Here is a 20,018-nt window from a genome sequence, read left to right as displayed (position 1 = left end):
ACACTGTGCTCTTTGTCTGCACAGCGTGTTCAAGGTTGATAAACAATGTTGATTCACTTTGGTCAGCCCCACGGCCAGAGACACAACATAGAACACAGCCGCACTACTGAAAATCAAGTGCTTTTAATATGGCATTGCATGCATGTAGAGGCACTTGGAGAAAAGCTTTCAAGAACAGAAGATCCGGAGATGCAAACCCTTGCATCTAAACTCGGAGGTATGGGGTCCCCCTGGCAAAGCCCAGAGGTCTTCTATAATTATAATAAACTAGTTCTTAGCATGGGGTGGGTGGTAAGGTGCTGTATTCCTGTTTCCACTGTCGTTATAATATGGTTTCCCCGTTCATGCTATATGGAATTGTAACAATGCTGATTATATTCTTATGCATTTTGCTGCTAGTATTGGCTCCTGTAGTGCATTATAGAGCATGTTAGTTAAAATAAACATTTTAAACTATACGGTGTCTCTGTTTACTCATGTTGTGGATAAGTACCAGTGTTTGAACGAAAGAGTGTTCTTGTTCCCAGGATTCCTGAGAGGGTCGGAGTGACATGTTCAAGGATGTCTAATCGTTGGCAGCTTCGCTGTAGTACGGAGAACGAATGAGACACTATAGCTAGTTGGATTGGGGTTCTGGGCACCGAGGCGGTTTTTTTTGGTACACCACTACACACCAAGGTCCAGTTCTGTGTATGTGCAGAATCCCTGCAACACAACATCTTCTGGTAAGTCAAAAATGCGTAAGTTATATTGCCTGTTACGATTTTCCATATCCTGAAGGAGGGCAGGCATAGGAGATATTGAGTAAATGCATTAATTTTAATTTTATTGTTTTGTATTCTAATGGAATTATCTGAAATTTTCATTGACATTCTAGCCATGTCTTTGTGCAAGTTTTTAATCTCTGACACAATTGTACACGTTTTAGCACGAAGTGCTTGAATTTCGTCAAGAATTAATGTCAAAGAAGGCTCACTCAATTCCACTATTTTAGATTTTATTGGAGGTGGAGAAACCTGTTACTTCCTCTTATTATGAGGTGTTTGCGTATTTTTATTTTCCATTTTCCTTTTATAAAAATTAAGGATGCATTGAAATGTAAAATTAAGGAAAAGGAGGTTATTGCAGACAAAATGCTATAGAAAAAGATTGGTGCAGCAGCTAAATCAGACTGTGGTAGTGGTTAGGCCAAAACCAGGCCCTCTCTTGAATACTTACTCAGCCCCCTTGACAGAAAAGCTGGGTAATACCTCAAGGCAGAGCTGGGAGAGGGAGCAGGAGGGAAGAAAACACCACTTCCGATGTCATGAATTCCAGGAAAAACACCACAGCAGCAGGTAAGGACTTCGGAGCACAGTTACCACATTTTAGAAGAAGTTCTGACAGGAATAGCAGATTTATTCATCGAAAAATGGGCTGCTGAACGCGAAGCTCACCGGGAGGAGGTCATGTTATTTCTCGCACTCGCGCGTCTCCAGGTGCTTTGATTTTCTAATAATTATATAAATAGAATGCTGCAGAGAAGGAGTTGTTTATAGCCATTAATAATAAGTCAGGCTATAGAGCACTTAATTGCAAGAATCACTCCTTATCACTAATAAAGTGACAATTTATGAAAAGCCGCAAACAAGTGCATTGAAGGGTGAAGGCTGTAGGCTGGCACATCACCTTTCGAAGGGTGATGTGGGAGGAAACGTGGTCCAACAGCTAAACTGTAGAATTTGGATCCTGGAGATCTGGGTCTTAACCCAGGATTCAGCACTCTCTTCAAATTGTGTGATCCTGGGCAACTTTCTGTGGATCTGATGAAGTCAATAGTGGAAATCACCTCAGAGGGAAATTAGGTCATCACAAAATGCAGCCATCTTGTATTTGACTATCAGCTACCAGTATGAACAGTAGTGAACAAGAGTAGGGCTTGGGTCAGTGTTTAACAGCACTTTGAAGTGTATGTTAGTGCAGAGTGAGTGCTTGACATGCCTTATGGAGGCTCTTTCTTCCCAGCCTCTACCACACTGGAATACATATATGGTAGAGGTGGATCAGCATGATGACATCAGCTGTCAATAACAGCACACAGTCATGGGAGGAGCAAAGAAGTGCCAAGGAGGTAGAAATTGGGTTTCTGGTTGGCAGGAGTATGCACCCTGTCCAAGCAGGAATCACCACTCTACTCAGGGTAAGTTGGATACACACTTAAAAATAACCTGTGCTCATCCTCTGGTAGCTTTACACAGAGCAGTCAGGCTTATCTAAAGAGGCAATGTATAAAGTATTTGTGCAACACACACACACACAGAAACACAATGAGAACACCACAAAAGTACTCCACACAGGGTTAGAAAAATAGATGATATTTTTATGAGTAAGACGACCATAACAACAAAAATCCAATAAATAAGTAGAATCGGAGTTATGAATTTTTAAAGAAGAAATCAAAATGAAGCACTTAGAAACAAATCGTGCTTAGAGGTTACTTGAGGTTCTGCTGGACTGGGCAAATCCAAAGATCAGGCTGACCGCAATGACGGGCAAGTCGGCTACAGGAATCATGCAGGTCCTGCTAAAAAAGTACCTTGGATGGAGCAAGTGTTCTTCGAAGACTTGATGCGTTGGATCTGATCAGCGCTGAAGATGAAGGTTTTGCTGACGAACCCCTTTAAGATGCAGGCACTGCGTCGTCATGAACTGTGCACTGTCCATCGTTAAGCTGTGCAGCCCATCGAAGCGGTGTCGAATGGCTCCTGTGTCGGCATCGAAGGGCAATGTGTTGGTTCTGATCTGTGCAAATTAGGCACTGCGCCGGTTTTGATGGTTCTGGACAGCAGAGCCTCACTTTCAAGGTCCCAGGACTGGAATAGCACCATTTGGCAGGGTAGTACTCACAGATGGCAAAGTTGCTGTGCTGTTGCAGAGTTGTAGGAAGTCGTTGATGACCATGAGACTTCTGAATAAGGAGCAAGCCAGCAAGCCCTTGGAGTCCAGATCGGTCCAGTCCATGTCTTCAGCAGGGCAGAGATAAGCATGCAGCAGGGCGTCACAGCCAAGGAGAAAAGCAGTTCTTCCAGAGCAGCAGTCAAGCAGAGTGGCAATCTGAGTAGCACAGCAGTCCTTACTCCTGGCAGAGCTCTTCACATGTCCAGTAGTGTACTATTTTGGTAGGATCAGAGCCCCAGTTGTGCCTTCGAAGTGAGGTCGATTTCAAAGCAGGCCCTTGTAGTGGACAGGTCCTGCTTTCTTCCCAACCCTGCCTCCAGACTATCAGTAGAGAGTAATCAGCCCTTTGTGTTGGAAACAAGACTGCCTATTCAGGTGTATGTGTCAGCTCCTCCTCCCTCTTGCAGCCCAGGAAGAGCTATCAGAATGCAGATGAATGCAGATGAGGTCGAAGAGGCAGTAAATTGCACACACAGGCCTTGAAATGGCAGACCCTAGGCAGGTTTGAAAGGCTACTTCTGTGAGGAGCACAACAAGTGCTGCATGCCCACTAGTAGCATCTACATTACAGGCCATGGGTATTTGGTATACCACTTTACAAGAGACTTAAAAGTAAACTAAATATTCCAATTGCGTATACACCAAGGTCACCATGTTTAGGGGAGAAGCACATGCACTTTAGCACTGGTCAGCAGTGATAAAGTGCTCAGAGTCCTAAAGCCAACAAAAAGATACAGCAAAAATAGGAGGTAAGCCGGCAAAAGGTTTGGGGGAAGCCCACCCTGAGGATGACAGGTCTAACAAATGTCCCCCCAGCTGAAAGTCGGTAGATCTACCGAACATCTAGGGAGTTCTCATCAGCAAGATGGAAGAACCTGGATAGAAAATCAGCATTGGAGTAGTCTACCCCTGGTCTATGTTCCACCCTAAAGTCCATACCTTGTATAATATGAAGCTATAAATATCTGTTGGAATTAGTTTAGGAACACTGATGTCTGATATGAATCCCTTCTTTCGACTTGGAGAAGCCTATTAAAAAAGGTAAATATACACATGTATATTCACTAACATGTATATTTACTGCTGCACCTACGTGTCACTCTGCACTAGTTTGCTATTCACCATTTCTAAGTGTAAATGTACATGTAGGTGTAGACTTACTTGCCCTCACCCCTTTAAGTCAAGAAGTGAAGCCTACTACAAGTTTTATGAGTATAAAGTTAATAATGGAAACTTCGGACACTGAGCAATGTTCTTACTCTTTTGTGGATGTGTCTGTGCATTAGAATTTCCCACTAAATCCCTTCTTAAATTTCTCTAAACCGCTCCCATTTTGTAAGAAGGATTTCCCATTTTCCAGCCACTTCTCCATGTCCCTCTCACCTTTACTGACAAAAAAGCTTCTTACTTTTGCTTAGATTTCTGCCACCGCAAGGGCGTAACACAGGCCCCCCGCAGCCCCTGCAGTGCGGGGGGCCCCCTGAGCTCCAGGGGCCCCCCTCTGCACCGCACTCTGGCCGGACAGCTCCTGATTGAGCTCGGAAGGGGCTCCTCCACGTTCCTTGCAGGGAGGCCACTTCAAGTTTCATTACGCCAGTGCAGCCACCGTAGTTTGTGAAGTGCGTTGTGTAGTACATGAGTAGTACTGCTATTTTACATACTACAAAATGCAGATTGTGAGTGAGCCCCAGAGTTTCTGCCTTTGATGGAGCATGTTCACCATACACCCAAGTCTGAGTTAATGGCCAAAGTCTGAAGAGCTGCCATCAGTTTTTACTTTCCCTTCGTTGGTTACCCTCTCTCTTTGAAAGTGTCTACAACTCTAATGGATTAGATGCTACGAGGCGTTATTAAATCCTACTGCAAAGAGCCAATCGGCGAGTTAACATTCCTCCACCGAGCGCTCCAGGTGCTAAAATACCAAATAAATATCCTGCCCTTTGTCACACAGCAGCCACTTTCACTGCACGGCGCACCTCTCCTTACCGTCATCTCTGTTCCGCAGGATCCTGCCACAGGTACGGCTTGAGCTTTAATCAAACTTACACCTCCCACCATCTCCGGATAAGGGTCGAAGCAGTTCGGGTTCGAGGTATTTAAATACATGCCCGGGATGCTGTATCTGAACCTCTGCAGCAGGCACTTCTTGAGAGACACGACCATTACTGAACCACCACATTCAATAGTGGGGACGATCTCACTGCGACCTGCAACGAAACAGGACCAGGAGATTACTAATCAGATGCAGGTGCAGAGACTTAGCACTCCTGTTGTTTAAGCCTCTGTAAGACACATCTTTTTCAACTGAAACATGGAAACAAAATAATCACAAAAGTAAGACTGCTATATTTATTTATAACCTTCAGACTAACACCTCCGATTAGGACTTGGGGTGGAAGGTTCTTTCTGCTGTATTTTGAGAATGAGCGAGTAATTTCGAAAGAAACTGAAAAAAACATATTACCAGCTTTTAGGATGGTCTGCACAATTATTGTAAAAACATCCTCATGAGTGGACTGGTGTTAAAAAACTACAGACATAAGAGACGGACTAGAATATCAATGATCATGCTACATAAAAAGAAATAAGTATACATTGGTAGATATCTAGGAGTCGCATTTAATGTAATTCAAATCAGAAAGATTGAGGTTCTAATCACCTGCTTCAGAAACATTCTAAGTGAACCTTTCATGCAACATAGCCCGAGTCTTCTGGACATTTTCAGGTACAGTTAGTTTATTTAAAAAGTGGGCACAATCAAAGTAATGGCTTCTTTGTGCTTTAGTAGTAGAGGCACTTACTTTGCAGGGAGGGGTGTGCAGAGACTGCCTGTGGTAACATCGTTGCAGCTTTTTCTTCCTGTTCAAAGCCTATGCTTCAAAAAATGCACCCACTTTGCCCTCTGGCACAGGGCTATGTACGTTGGCGCATGGCTGCCAAAAGTGCACCAGGGCATGGGGAGAGAAAAAATGCACCATATCTTATTAGATGTGGGGACCCCTCTTCCTCTCACCCTTTGATGCAAGGCAGTGAAGGAACTTTGGAGCAGCGTTGCCTTGCGTCAAAGATTAGCAAATCTAGGCCTCAGTCTCACACAAGCTCACTCACTGTCACTTGACTCTCACTCACTTTCACTGACACACATGCTTACTCATACTGAAACATTTTCTTGCACACACGCACACTCTCTCTCAGTTAAACATACTCTCACGCACAAGCATGAATATAAAATCCATTTAAAACCAATTTTACTTACCACAGTTCCCACTATTGGTCCTAAGTGGGCTTCATTTTTATTACACTAATAGTGAATAAGAGAATATTATTCATTATTAGTATAATGGAAGACAGGCAGACAATAAGGAATGAAGAGCCCCCACACTGTGTTCCTGGCACTTACTTTGGCACCTCTGAGGCCAGGAGTCGCACAGGCAGTGCCAGGGTTCGCAAGGGGCAAGCCAGGGGTCACAACTGCGACCCCTAAATGATGTCCATGGATTTAAGTTTTAGACAGCAGAGCAATTTCTAACAGCACATTACTAGGGTTTGTATAGCGCCAACTCGGGAGTCCTTAGGTGCAGGTATTTGTGATTGTGACTTGATGCATTTTATTACCCTTTAAGGGGCTCCACGGATGCAGGGCTGGTCCAGCCTCTTCGTAGACAAAGGCCGGATGGTTTTCTTCTATCTGACAAATAATCCTGATCGCACCAATAGATTGATGCCGGCATCAAATAAGGCTGCTCTTTTCTTTGTTGGTTTACTTTTTAGTACAGCGTGCCACACACATATGTCTAAATGGATTTAAAGAGCAAGATTTCAACCACTGGGCTGCTTCAAGGCATTCCCAGTATGCAGAGGTGGTTTGGGATGGCTGCACTATTCAAGTGCCTCTCTAGGGTGTTCTCCAGACAGCACCTTTGTGCAGAGAGATGCGCCTCAAAGTGAAGAAGTCTCCAACCTGGCACACCCACAACAGATGTACAAAGAGGTGTGAGCTATCTGCTCCTACCTAGGAACAGCTAATAAAACAGTGATCAGGAAAGAGGCAAAAGGCTGTTCTCACTTAAAGGATCCTTCACACTCTGAACAACAGAGACTGCAACCTCCCTGCCCTCCCCATTCACTCATCTACCAATTGGCAGTGCTACAGGAAGATTATTCAGAAACTCCTTCAACAAAAGGACCTCATCGAATTTCTATAGCAGCCGTGCATCCTTTGTCCACATTTCAGTGACTAGGTCTCCTCCCTCCCGCTTCAGGATTGTCAACAAAGCACTTTGAATGTCTGGAGGAGGCTAGAAAGATTCTTGACTCGGGTGGGATCCGCCGCCATTATCCTCCTGGACCTAAGTGCAGCTTTTGACACGGTGAACCACTGCACTCTGGTACACCGTCTCAAAAAAGTATGAGTGACAGGCTCGGCCTTATCCTGGCTGAAATCGTTTTTGGAAAATAGAACTTTCCAGGTATTTGAAGGTAACATCCGGTCCCAACCAGTACCACTCCACTGTGGGGTTCCCCAGGGCTCATCTCTGAGCACTACACTTTTTAATGTGTACATGTCCCCACTGGCAGAAATAGTAGCCCCCTTCGGAATTAAACTGGTTACTTACGCGGACAACACCCAACTAATCGTAACACTGAATCAGGCGGAACAGTCCCCGGTGGATCTGCGCTCCTGCCTCAAAGAAGTTACTTGCTGGAAGAACAGAGCACACCTCAAACTTAACAGTGAAAAAATGGAGCTCATACTGCTGGGCAACCAATCAACTTTTAACCCCAACACTCTGTGGCCGACCTGTATGGGACCAGCTCCTTTGGCAAAAAAATAAATAAAGAGCCTCGGCATCTGGCTTGACCAGGACCTCACTTTCAGAACCCAAGCAAGGAAAACCGCAGCTGTTTGCTATGGTCTGCTCCAAACCACGCGGAAAATACTGCCTCTCCTACCCTGCCACTCAAGAAAGCTCCTAATCCAGGCGCTTATCCTCTCCAGACTAGACTACGGCAACGCCCTCTATCTGGGGGCCCCCAAATCAGTCATCACTAAGCTACAGGTGGTCCAGAATTCAGCAGCAAGACTTCTCACAGGCACAAAAAAACCAGTGCTCTGCCAAGCCTGCCTTAAGATCACTCCACTGGCTCCCTATATAGGAGAGAATTCATTTTAAAGTCCTTTGCATCACGCACAAAATCTTCCAGGGCAAGGGTCCTCCTATTATAAAAAACCTGATCAAACCATATAAAGCCAATAGAAAGCTCCGCTCTGATGGTCTCTACCTGGCCGACACCCCAAGAATTAAGAAGGCACGGACAGGTGGCTGCCTCTTTTCCTATAAAGCCTCCAGACTCTGGAACTCCCTCCATCTCACCATCCACAAGGAAACCAACCTCTTGACATTCCGCAAACATCTGAAAACTTGGTTATTTCCGTAATTCCATCTGCCCTCTAGACACCTCCACAGCGCTGGGATGCTTCCGGATAGCCATGCGCTATACAAAAACATCTTTCATTTAATTTCATTTCACCTCCATCTTGTGCACAGGAGCAGGCCAGGGGCTATCAAATGGAACACACAGGCCTCCATTACTCTGCTTCCCTCATTCTTACGATGCATGTACTGTACTGGCCCCACATACACACACATGCATAGCATACGCTTGGTATGTTAGCTGTAAGTACCTTTCATACCAGCAGTTACTCTGCTGAGCCATAGAAACAACCAAGAATGGGAGTAGGTAACAAACAAGTGTAATATCTGTTTGCTCATTGATTAGACGCTGTCAGCCAATATCAAACAACTAATTTTACTGAGTGAGTAAAAAACAAAACAAAAAAAACATTAATACAGAATAGTGAGGAAAGATCAATAAATGAGACCTTCTCTTTTTCTGAGCCATCTCTTCTTTTGCAGCGAACAGGCCCTGTTCCAAGGTTGGCATAATCCATATTGTTTAAAAGATCTGTCCTTGGGTAGGCTCACAGATGGGTAGACTCTTAGGGCCTAATTTCGATTACGGCGGGTTGCAGTGGCAGTCTGACAACCGCCGCACTGCAGAACCGCAAACAGAATTACAACTGGGGCGATCAGACTGCCACGAGACCGCTGCAACTGCCAGAGAACCACGTTCCCTGGTGGTCAAACGGCGGTCTGAAGGGGGAAATATGCTTGGTGTTGCCCTGAGGCACCGCCAAGTAGATTACGACTTTCTTCACTGCCAGCGATGTCATGGAGGCTCTTCCTCCATTTTACTGCTGGCCGTGAGGAAAGAAAGGTGGCCCTTTTAAAGGGCCACCTCTTGCCCCCGTGCACGGAGGTACATGCAGGGGGGCACATGGTGTGCCCCCCTGTCTTTCTGCCTCCCCCAGTTCCAGGACAGCATGGACTTTACAGTCCATGCCATACTGGAACGCATTGTTGCTGGCCCACGGCGCTGCCTTTCTAAGGCTCTCCAATGAGCCTTTGAAAGCCAGCACTGTGGGACAGCTGCCGCAGAACCACTCGCTGGATTTTAACTCATAATCCGATGGATGGTGTGCGGACGGCTTTAGTGGTACTGGAGCTGGGCTGCAGCGTGGCGCCCGCACCAGGACCGCCAAAGTCACAATCAGGCACCTAATGTTTAAGTAAAGTGTACACAGGGACGCAAATGTTTTAAGCGATCTGCCCAGATATGGAGTACTAACTATAATATTTCTTTATTTTTACAGCGTACATCTTTAGATAGCTTCCTAATTCAGAAAGCAAGACTGGATTAATGACTAACCTTGGGTTCTGGAGTAGCGTGCTTCAATGCCTCGTCAAGGGTAGTAAGTGCTATTTAAATAAAATTACAATTACTACTACAACAATTACTACTATTAGTACTAATCATATTTGGAACTCACCCATTACCAAGGGTTTTCTAGACACTGAATACAATTAAAACATGGTTAAGCTTCATACAGGCCATTTATCCCTTGCATAAAGAAAAGATGCAGACTGGGGGCCAGTTCTTCGAGCCAGATCACTTGAGCACTTCAGACCTGCTTCTGTGGTTACTGAGTTTGAACATGTTCAAACTTCAGACAACAGAGCCAATCTTCATTACACAATTTTCACACAGCTTCTGGCACCAAACAAATTCGTCATGTTACTGAGACCTGACAGGTTAAGGTTTTGGACAGACAATCCATCATGTTGCACATATTTGACTAGCTCAGGTTTGGAAAGCAAAGATGTCCAGATCAGAAGTTGCTGACACTGCAGGCAGCCGAGTGATCCCACATTTCTTGGAATTTATAAAGCAAAACCATTTTTACTGTTTAGGGTTCTTACAGGCAAACTCAAAATTCCCCATCATGTTACACAGATTTTAATTGCACAGGCTGTGGGCGATAAGACAGTTCCTTAGCTTACACATATCCTTATAGACTCATACAGAATATCCTTCAGTTACAGCTGGCTTACGGGCTCAGGCATCTGCCTGGCCCTCAGAGATTATACAGGTTCGGATCACTGAGCAATCCCACAAACTTGACAGATCTCTCATGGCTTAGGATTTCATCTTCGTGGAACGAATTTGAACCCCACCTACCCTTTCATTCTTTTAAGGTTGATAAATTAAGTGCCAGTACATTGTGCACATACTACTTGAAACTGCATCCGATGCAGTATGAAGTGCTATATAAAATGCAATTATTATTAACCCTCATGATATAGAGATATCTCAAGCCTATTACTTAAATATTGCTTGAGTTATGTGGAGATCAGGCGGCTGCACAAGATTGGCATCCAAGGACGAGCTCTCCTCTGGATCTGCTCATTCTTGACAGGTAGGACACCAGCTGTCAGCCTGGCACCATGCTCCATGGAAGCCTGCAAACTCATTCCAAGTTCATCTTACAGCCCCACACTCTTCAATTCATACACGATCTCTCTGACCAAAGTCATCAGCATACACAACATCAAATTCCTCTTCTATGCCAATTTGATGCAACTCATACTTTCCCTCTTGGACAAGACCCTCAACATAAAAAACAACTTTGTCGCCTGAGTGACTGAAGTTGTAAAGTGGATGAAAGCTAGCTCTTTTGTGCTCAACACTGATAAGACAGAAGTAGTGATCTTGCACAAGAACACCTCTCCATTGGACTCCAAATAGTGGTTGGTTGAACTCAGTCTCCCACCCACACCCAGCAACCATGCCAGGAACCTTAGAATCATCATTGAAAATTAACTGGACAAGACTGCACAAGTCAACGTTGTCAGTGCATCTTGCTTCTATGTCCTGAAGATGCTGAGGTAATTCTTCAAATGGCTCCCAAGCAACACCAAAAGAAAGTCACTCATGTCCTATTTACATGCACGTTTGATTACATGAGCACCCTCTATGCGAGCAGCAGCCAGCAGCCAGATGCATCCTAAACCTCCCGCACAGAACTCACATCACACCACACCTCTGGGAGCTCCACTTGCTCCCAATACATAAATGTGCAAATTTTAAACTCCTCTCACACACATTCAAGCCACTACATCACATCTCATTTCACTAACCACCCAAGCAACTCCACGCCACAGGATCCCTACTTGCACATATATTCTACACACATACAGAACCAGATCTGGAGGATGGCAATCACTTACATCACTCCTGAAACATGGCACAACCTACCACTTTACATCTGTAATTAAGTTTATTGTTTTATTATTTAAAATCCTACAATGTATACTTATTAGAAAAATCCACATACAATAAAACAGATATATAAAATAGTACATTTAAGCAAAAAAACATATTCATTTTCCAAATCTAGGATCACCATATGTCTCTGATCAAACAAATTACAGGACTGTAACTTCCATCTTACTGATACCGCTATCTGAAAAAGTGTATTTCTTTTCAAGTACAGGTAGTATTGTGCAAATTTGCTATCATGCTCATCAGATTTGTACCCTTTTTAGGGATAGTTTTGCTAGTTCAGTCTACAGTGTTTACTGGCGTTTAATCACAGGAATCTAGTTTCCTTTTTGTCATTAATATGAATTTAACACAAGCAGAGTTCAGAACTATAGCTTTTGATTTAAGACATCTTATAAATCTTGTCTCCAGAATCAAACTCAGCAAATGTTAAAATTGCTCTTTAGTAACCCCCTTATTTCTTCCATCAGGCCTGGACATATGCAAAGTAAATGGATGATGCTTTTTTCTCTTTTTTTGCATAATTGGCAGGGCCTGGGTTTTGAGATGATCCTGGGAGAAGTCCAAATCATGCTTTGATTAAAAAGCTTTTCAGTTTTGTAGACCAAGGAGTTTCTAGTTAGGTTCGTGATTTGGAAGTTTTGTATTCGTTAGAATCATCCATGCATGCTCTCTTTTTGCAAGGGTTTCTTTGTCCTTCAGCATCGACAATTGTTTTGCTATTCCGGTAATGATTTTTATTTAAAGACTGGCGTTATGGACATGTCCCAAATTAATAGAGCTGAGTATTGATCCAAATCTGTTTGTAAGTACTTCCAATACTGTAATTTTTTATTTTCTTGGATTTTTTGCCAAAGCGATTGACACATTGGGTTCAAAGTGTTTGTTTTTATTCTTTTCCATACCTTTATGTATTGACCTTTCCTAGCAATGAGCTGATTAGATTACCCAAATTCTAACCTAATTTGGGCTGGTGGCACGTTACTTGGAAGCCGGAAAAGAAATGTAAAGGTTTTAGTCATAGCACTGTATACGGTTATAGAATCCTTTCCACACAGTGCCTCACTACCGTATGTTATACTTGCCAATAATTTTGCATGTATTACTTTTAAGAGCGGAAGATAGCTAGTTTCCCCTAGGAACCTCTGCAAAGATCTGAATGCAGTCAATAAGGTGTTAACTCTCCTTTGCAGGTCCATCTTGTGTGGCTGAAATGATCCCTTATCATCGAATAGTACCCCCAGACACTTGTTGGTCCTTACTTGCTACAGTTAACGGTTTTGGAGATACCACTTATGTTTGTATTTTGTCTGTATCTTATTATTAATTCCCATTACTTTAGTCTTGGCCTCCTTTATTACTATGCCACCGAGGCACTTCTGCAATCAGCTCAATCAGGATTTCGAGCTGCTCACAGCACCGAGACTGTTTTGGTCGAGGTGGTGGAGGCCATTCGGGAGTGCCTCGATGCCGGGGGAAGGGCTGCTTTAATTCTGCTGGACCTCTCAGCTGCATTCGATACGGTCCCACATGCTCTTCTTTTGGCCCGCCTCGCAGAGGTTGGAGTGTCAGGGGCTGTTTGGGGCTGGCTTAGGTGTTTCCTGGAGGATCGGGTTGAGCAGATTTGGCTCCCTCCATTTTACTCCTCTCTCCATTCGGTCACTACTGGAGTCCCGCAGGGATCTTCCCTTAGCCCTCTGCTCTTTAACATTTATGTTACACCACTGATTCATCTGGCAGAGCATCTTGAGGCTAAGGTGTTGGCCTATGCGGATGACACCCAGTTGTTGTTCACCTGGGATAAAACATCGGAATCTGTCCTTGCGGCGCAACATTGCCTTGGTTCCATCTTCAATTGGTTGGCGGATGCACAGCTTAAGTGCAATGAACAAAAATCTGAGATTTTGCTTTTTGGCAAATTTCCCGCTGACTTTCGTGAGCAGTTGTGGCCTCAGGTCTTCCCACTGTCCCTTTCCTCGGGCCAGCCCGCTAAGAACTTGGGAGTCTGGTTCGATGAGAATCTCTCCTTTTCTACTCACATCAAGAAAACTGCTGGCTGTTGCTTTGGCCTTCTAAAAACTCTTGGGAATTTTTTTCCACTACTTCCGCAGGCTGCTAGAGAAACGGTCACCTGTGCGCTGATTCTCTCTCGATTGGATTACGTTAATGCTCTCTATGCCGGGGTTCCTGGCTACCTGCTTGAAAAACTACAGGTGGTCCAGAACATGGCGGCTAGATTGCTCCTGGGCATTCCGTCAAGGAAGAGTGTTGCTCTCCATCTGCGCTCTCTTCACTGGCTGCCCGTGGCGGCTAGGGTCAAGTTCAAACTTCTGGTCCTGGCCCACCGTGCCCTCCATGGTTATGGTCCCCTCTATCTTCAGAGGCGCTTTTCCTTTTATGTCCCTTCGCGGGCCTTGCGCTCTTTGTCCCTGTGCTTTGCCCATGTTCCTCGTTTCAAGCTCCAGAGGATGGGGGGCTGTTCCCTTGTGGTTAAATCTAGCATGGCCTGGAATGCTCTCCCATTCGCTCTTCGCTCCACTCAAGACCTTGTGGCGTTTAAAAAGAAGCTTAAAACACATCTTTTTCTTTGATGGTCTCTCCCTATACCCCTTGGGTTGCGTGCCGGGACACTCACGAGTAGCCGAGCGCGTTACAAATGGACATAACATAACATAACATAACATTTGCCAAGGGGTAATTTGATATTCTATTTATAAGGCGTTGTAGCCCTATCTTTGTTTGGCTTAATAAAATAACGTAATCGGCATATAATAGATTTGATATATGTCTTCCTGCTAATTTGGGGGAGGAAAGTTTTCATTGTCCAGAGCATGTGTTAGGTCTGATAAAAACAAGTTAAATAAATATGGCGTGAGAACACACCTTTGTTTTAATCCCAATGATGTATAAATTTTTCTTGATAGATAGAGTATAGTGATTGAATTGTTTTAGAAGGCTAGCTGGTATTCATTGTTTCCTCAACCTTCCCAAAGGGGTTGCCGATGCACACAATCAAAGGCGGATTTCCAATCCATGAAGCAAATATTTAATGGTTGCTTCCTGGTTTTGTATTTGTCTATTAGTATTTAAAGTACTAGGATATTAGTAGTTGTTCCCAGCCCTTGCACAAAACCTGATTGATTTGGCGGAATTATCTGCTTCTCAGTTGCCCATTTTGATAACTCTGTCAGGAAAACTCCTGCGAAGAGTTTAGCGTCTGTATCTTGTAATGTAATTAATCAATAATTGGCTGGATGTGCCCAGCCGTCACTTTTGTAGATAGGTGATATTATGGAGCCTTTCCATGATTCCAGTATTGATGATGATTGAACTGCTTGATTGAAAACTCTTGTTAGTGATGGAGCAAGGTTCCGAAATAAAAGAAACTTGCTCAGATGCAATCCTCTTGAATAGCATATAATAAAGTAAACACTATGTCTGTAAGTACTAATATTGCACCACATTTTGCAAATTTTATCTAGGGGACGCTTGACTATGTGCATTATTAACCAGTAACCCGAGTGTAATTAATATGACCACCAAAAACGCGGGAATTCTACTGCGCATGCGTCTACTACATCTACGTAGTATGACGTTTTCTGTCGCTTGGGGGGAAATATTTGCAACTGCGCAATAGCTTTTAACATGGCTGCTTGAAACTTTCACATTAAAGCACATGCTATGCTGAAACTAACCTTGCAGGTTTTACTAAGCTACTAATGCAAAAGATATAATTAAGTAAATGGGATTGGAGTAGAAAATGGTATACAGTGAATTCATTTATTTTCATATTCTAATATGTCTTTCTTTGACTTTATTATTAGTTCATATTTGGGCCTTGGAGGGTGACTGAGATCCCTGCCCATGTGATGGAGGTGCACGCGCGCTACATACACGTTCTAAACTCTGATGGCACTATTGGACCAAATCCAAGGTCATGTACCCTGGAAGCACCTGGGAACTTCAACTCTTGAACCACCAAGAGGAACTGATATCAACATTGTTGCTTAAACTATTGATCCACTTATGGAATGTGGGTGGGAATAAAGCATGGAAAAGAAAACCTAAGGGGCGGGATATTAGACAAAAAAAGTATAGAAAATATTACACTTAGCATGGTGTGATGTCCTCTCCCCACTGTCTGGCCCAATCAAAGTTAGGGGTGTACATAGAAATTGAAACATTTGGGGGTGGATCATACACAAGAATAGTATAAAAGAAGTAGGTTAGTTAGACACACTTGAAGACCGAGATGCTGCCTGAGTATGCAGTGATACTGTCCGTGAGCTGATTGAAGAATCCAACACTAGGGAAAAATTGGGGAACAACCGAGGAGGCACATCTAGGAAGGGATCCGGACAAGCCCGAGCCGGAGAGAGTAGTACTAGAGAGGGGTGCGACGCTGGCGTTGCACTAGAAGAGGTCACCTGTCCTATCCTGTCCTGAACTGGTCCTGAATCTTGAACCCTCTGATGCCCTGGTCCTCATGCCATTCTAGGTAAATATATTTCTGTGTAGTATGTCCATGTACTGCTCTCTATTTCTCCCCCTTCAGGTACTGTCATCACAAGAATTCTAATTGTGAATTTGATATTGATTTAACTATAGTTTCCCTTCCTCATGAAAAATTGGTGTCTTAACGTGTATATGATATTGCCTCACAAACAAATTTGACCAGATAAACTTTTAAAAATCTTTCAAGTCTGTGGTCTTTTGAATTAAAGGTTAAATGTTAATTCTTACCTATGCTAATTTACAATCAGATCTATCGGCAAAAGGGGCCACCGCCGTCATTGAAGAACATGTTTAGGTATGGAATTGTGTGCCTCAACGGTACACTGAAAGTCCTTCAATCTTTAATCACATTTTGAAAAGGAGTCTGGAATCCCTCGTGTTGCCCAGAAAGTCAGTCCTGGTGCAATATATTGACGACCTATTGGTTGCGTCGAAAACACGAGATGACTGTGTTACTGATTCAATTGCTTTGCTAAACCATTTGGCTCGAGGTGGACATAAAGTGTCTCCAGAGAAATTGCAGTTCTGCCAAAATTCAGTTAAATACCTGGGACAGCAAATAGAGAGAAGGGTTAGAAAGGTGACCTCTGAAAGAATAGGAATAATAAGTCAAATGAAGTTGCCGCGTACCCAAAGAGACATATGAATGTTTCTTGGAGTCGTAGGATATTGTCTACACTGGATTGTAGGGATTTTCATTATTGGCTAAACCTCTGATACAGATGACCATTAAGAGAGCAAAGGACCCCATAGAGTGGAACGATGAAAGCATGGGAGCTTTTGTGAAATTATGAAATTATCTATGTGAAGCACCTGCTTTGGGAATGTCAGATTATTTGAAAGAATTTGTATGATTTTGCTACGAGAGAGATAATTGTGCTCTTTCAGTTCTAACCCAAAAGACATGGCCTAATGCGACGTCCTGCGGCCTATTTTTCTGCTACTCTAGACCCCGTAGCATTTGCATTGCCAGGTTGTTTAAAAGCTGTAGCCGCAACTTGTGTGAGCCTGGAACATAAGTGAATCAATTGTGATGGGACACCCTGTAAAGGTGTATGTTCCGCATTCAGTTGTGATTCTTTTGACAAGAACTCAAACTCAGTATCTTACTCCTAGACGATTGACAAAATATGAGAGAGTTATCCTGGGGACTTAGAACGTGACCATAGTCAGATGTACTGTTCTTAACCCAGCCACTTTTTGCCAGATCCTTACGAGGAAGAAGTGAAAGATGAAGTTGAACATGAATGTCTCGACGTGACAGAACTCAGTACTAAACCAATACCAGACATACAGGAAGAACCTTTGAAAAATGTAGATCATGAGTTATTTGTAGATGGCTCATGCATGCGTCATGAGGAAGGAGGATTGAGTGCTGCTTATGCTGTGTGTACATTGGCTGGAATAGTCGATGCATCCTATTTACCAGAGGTCATGTCTGCACAAGTAGCCAAATTGATTGCCTTAATTAAAGCTTGCACAATTGGGAAAAATTGGAAAGTAACCATTTTCACTGATAGTCAGTATGGTTATGGGGTTGTGCGTGACTTTGGCCAACTCTGGACGCAGAGGGATTTCCTGACTTATTCAGGGACTTCTATTAAAAGTGGAAAATGTATAAAAGACTTGACTGAAGCAATACAATTGCCAAAAGAAGTGGCAGTGTTCAAGTGTGCTGCTCACCAGTCTGGAGATGACTATGTGACAGCAGGTAACCGATATGCTGACCAGGTTGCCTAGCATTGTGCTAGACATAAAATAGCACTAAATAAGAAAATTGACACATGTGGAATTAGCTGCCAACTTATGCCACTTACAGGATTGGGAACATGGGATGAGGTAAAAGATCTACAAGATGAAGCAGAAATGAGAGAAAAGGAGGAGTGGGTGAAAATAGGCTGTTGAGGAAGGGCAGAAGATGGTGTGTGGGTTTGTTATGATGGCAGACCAGTGATGCCAGACAGTATGCTTGCACCCATGGCTAGGATGTATCATGGAGACACACATGTAGGCAGAGATGCTATGATCAGACTTTTCAGACAAGATTGGTTTAACGCAAAATTCAGGAATGTGGCAGAAAGCCTGTGCCAGCGATGCTTAACATGTCAACAAATGAACCCAGGCAGGAAGACTGTGGTCAGTATGGGGAGGTTTGGGAAGGCGGAAGGTCCCTTTGTAAGACTGCAATTAGATTTCATTCAGCTACCTGCCTGTCGAGGATTGAACTATGTACTTGTTATAGTTTGTTTATTTTCCAAGTAGGTGGAGGCATACCCGACCCAAAGAAATGACAGCTTGACAGTGGCCAAACTCTTCTTACGTTAATTGATCTCGAGATTTGGTTTTCTAGTAATGATTGAATCAGATAGAGGGTCTCATTTTAATAATGAGACAATCCGGTTAATTTGTGAAGCATTCAAAGTCTGACAAAAATTGCACTGCTCATACTGCCCAGAAGCTTCTGGAGTGGTAGAACAATTGAATGGCACAATCAAGTCAAGACTGGGAAAAGTGTGTATATCCACCCCACTGGAGTGGCCTGATGCTTCACCTCTTGTTCTGATGGGACTCAGTATTCCTGACAAAAATAAGGGAATGAGTCCCCATAAAATACTCATGGGAAGAGCAATGAGGCAGGCATGTATACCAGGACACAAGCTGTTGAAAATAACTGATGATTTGGTACTGGATTATTGCAAAGAGTTGGCTGACCGAGTGCGTTCTATCTGACCAGGTTGGAGAAGACACAGTCAACAGCAGCTGAGCCAAGCGCATGATCTGAATCCCGGTGACTGGATAGTTGTGAAGAATTACACTAGAGAATCGTGCCTAGCACCAAGGTGGGACAGACCACATCAGGGCATATTGGGTACATCAACAGCTATAAAATGTACGGGTTTGCCTAATTGGATTTATGCTAGCCACACAAAAAGAGTGCCAGCTCCTGAGGAGGAAGATCCTCAACTAACCCGAGTAGTTGAGATTGCTGAAGGGTTGTGCAGCTGAAGGATCCCCTATAGCAGATCCTGAAGAAGCTGATCGGGAACAACCAAGCGATAGTCAGGACGGCTGGATCCCAGTAGTAGACATACCTGAAGTAATTGTAAGAACAAGAAGTCAAACAAAATTAGAAAGACAGGAAGAGAGTGAGGATAAGTTAGATGTAGAAGAATGGGCTCAGGAGAGTAGGAATACAGATATTAGGGAACCTGAGTAGGAACAGACAAGGAAAGAACAATCTACTCAGACAGAAGAAAGTCAAAGCCCCATTCACAAGTGTGAGGAGGGACAGACAGGCTTTAGAGGACACGTCAGGCAGAAGAAAATCAAGAGTCAGAAAGACCTGAACAGGACCAGATAGGAACAGCAAAACAAGTTCAGGACCAAGAAAACAAAACCAAAGCAAATCCTGAACAGGGTCAGAATAAGGTTGACGAACGCATCCAGACAGAAAAGGCTAAATCGACAAGCCCTGGACAAGGTCAGATAGAGAGGAAATCTGAAGACGAAAAAGATTAAATTGTGCCACAAATAAATGACAATAAAAGAACACTTGAAGAAACTGACAGTGTAGAGCAAGCTAAGAAGGTCAGGAAAGGCGATAATTGGCCCAGTATTATTAAAAGACTGAAATACCGCCTTAAAACAGTGAGTGAAGAACCTGACCAAGTAAACGAAGTATCCAGCCATTCTGGGCCTTCAACTGAAATTCCCAAACGAAGAAGCCCAAGACAGAAAACACTGAATAATAAATTCAAGGGTTCAGAATGGACATATGTTATTTTTGAAGATTTCAAGAATCTTGACATAAATGAGGAAAGTGATGATGATTTGAGTGCAGAGCAGATTGACGAAGAAGTAAGACCCACTTGAAAAGAAAG

The 20,018-nt window shown here is 43.5% G+C and overlaps 1 protein-coding gene across 1 annotated transcript in view; it reads right to left on the bottom strand.

Moving 5' to 3' along the window:
* The window catches only part of LOC146857286 (uromodulin-like), a 231,127-nt gene that overhangs the window by 190,044 nt on the left and 21,065 nt on the right, over positions 1-20,018 (bottom strand). Inside the window, exon 3 of the mRNA XM_085647030.1 lies at positions 4,924-5,144. Within this exon, the coding sequence (XP_085503156.1) occupies positions 4,924-5,144 (221 nt within the window). The remainder of the gene's footprint in view (positions 1-4,923; positions 5,145-20,018) is intronic.

Source organism: Triturus cristatus, chromosome 3_2 (genome assembly GCF_964204655.1).
Source record: "Triturus cristatus chromosome 3_2, aTriCri1.1, whole genome shotgun sequence".
Taxonomy (NCBI): Eukaryota; Metazoa; Chordata; class Amphibia; order Caudata; family Salamandridae; genus Triturus; species Triturus cristatus.
Note: the sequence above shows the minus strand (reverse complement) of the source record. Positions and strands in the feature narration are given on the sequence as shown.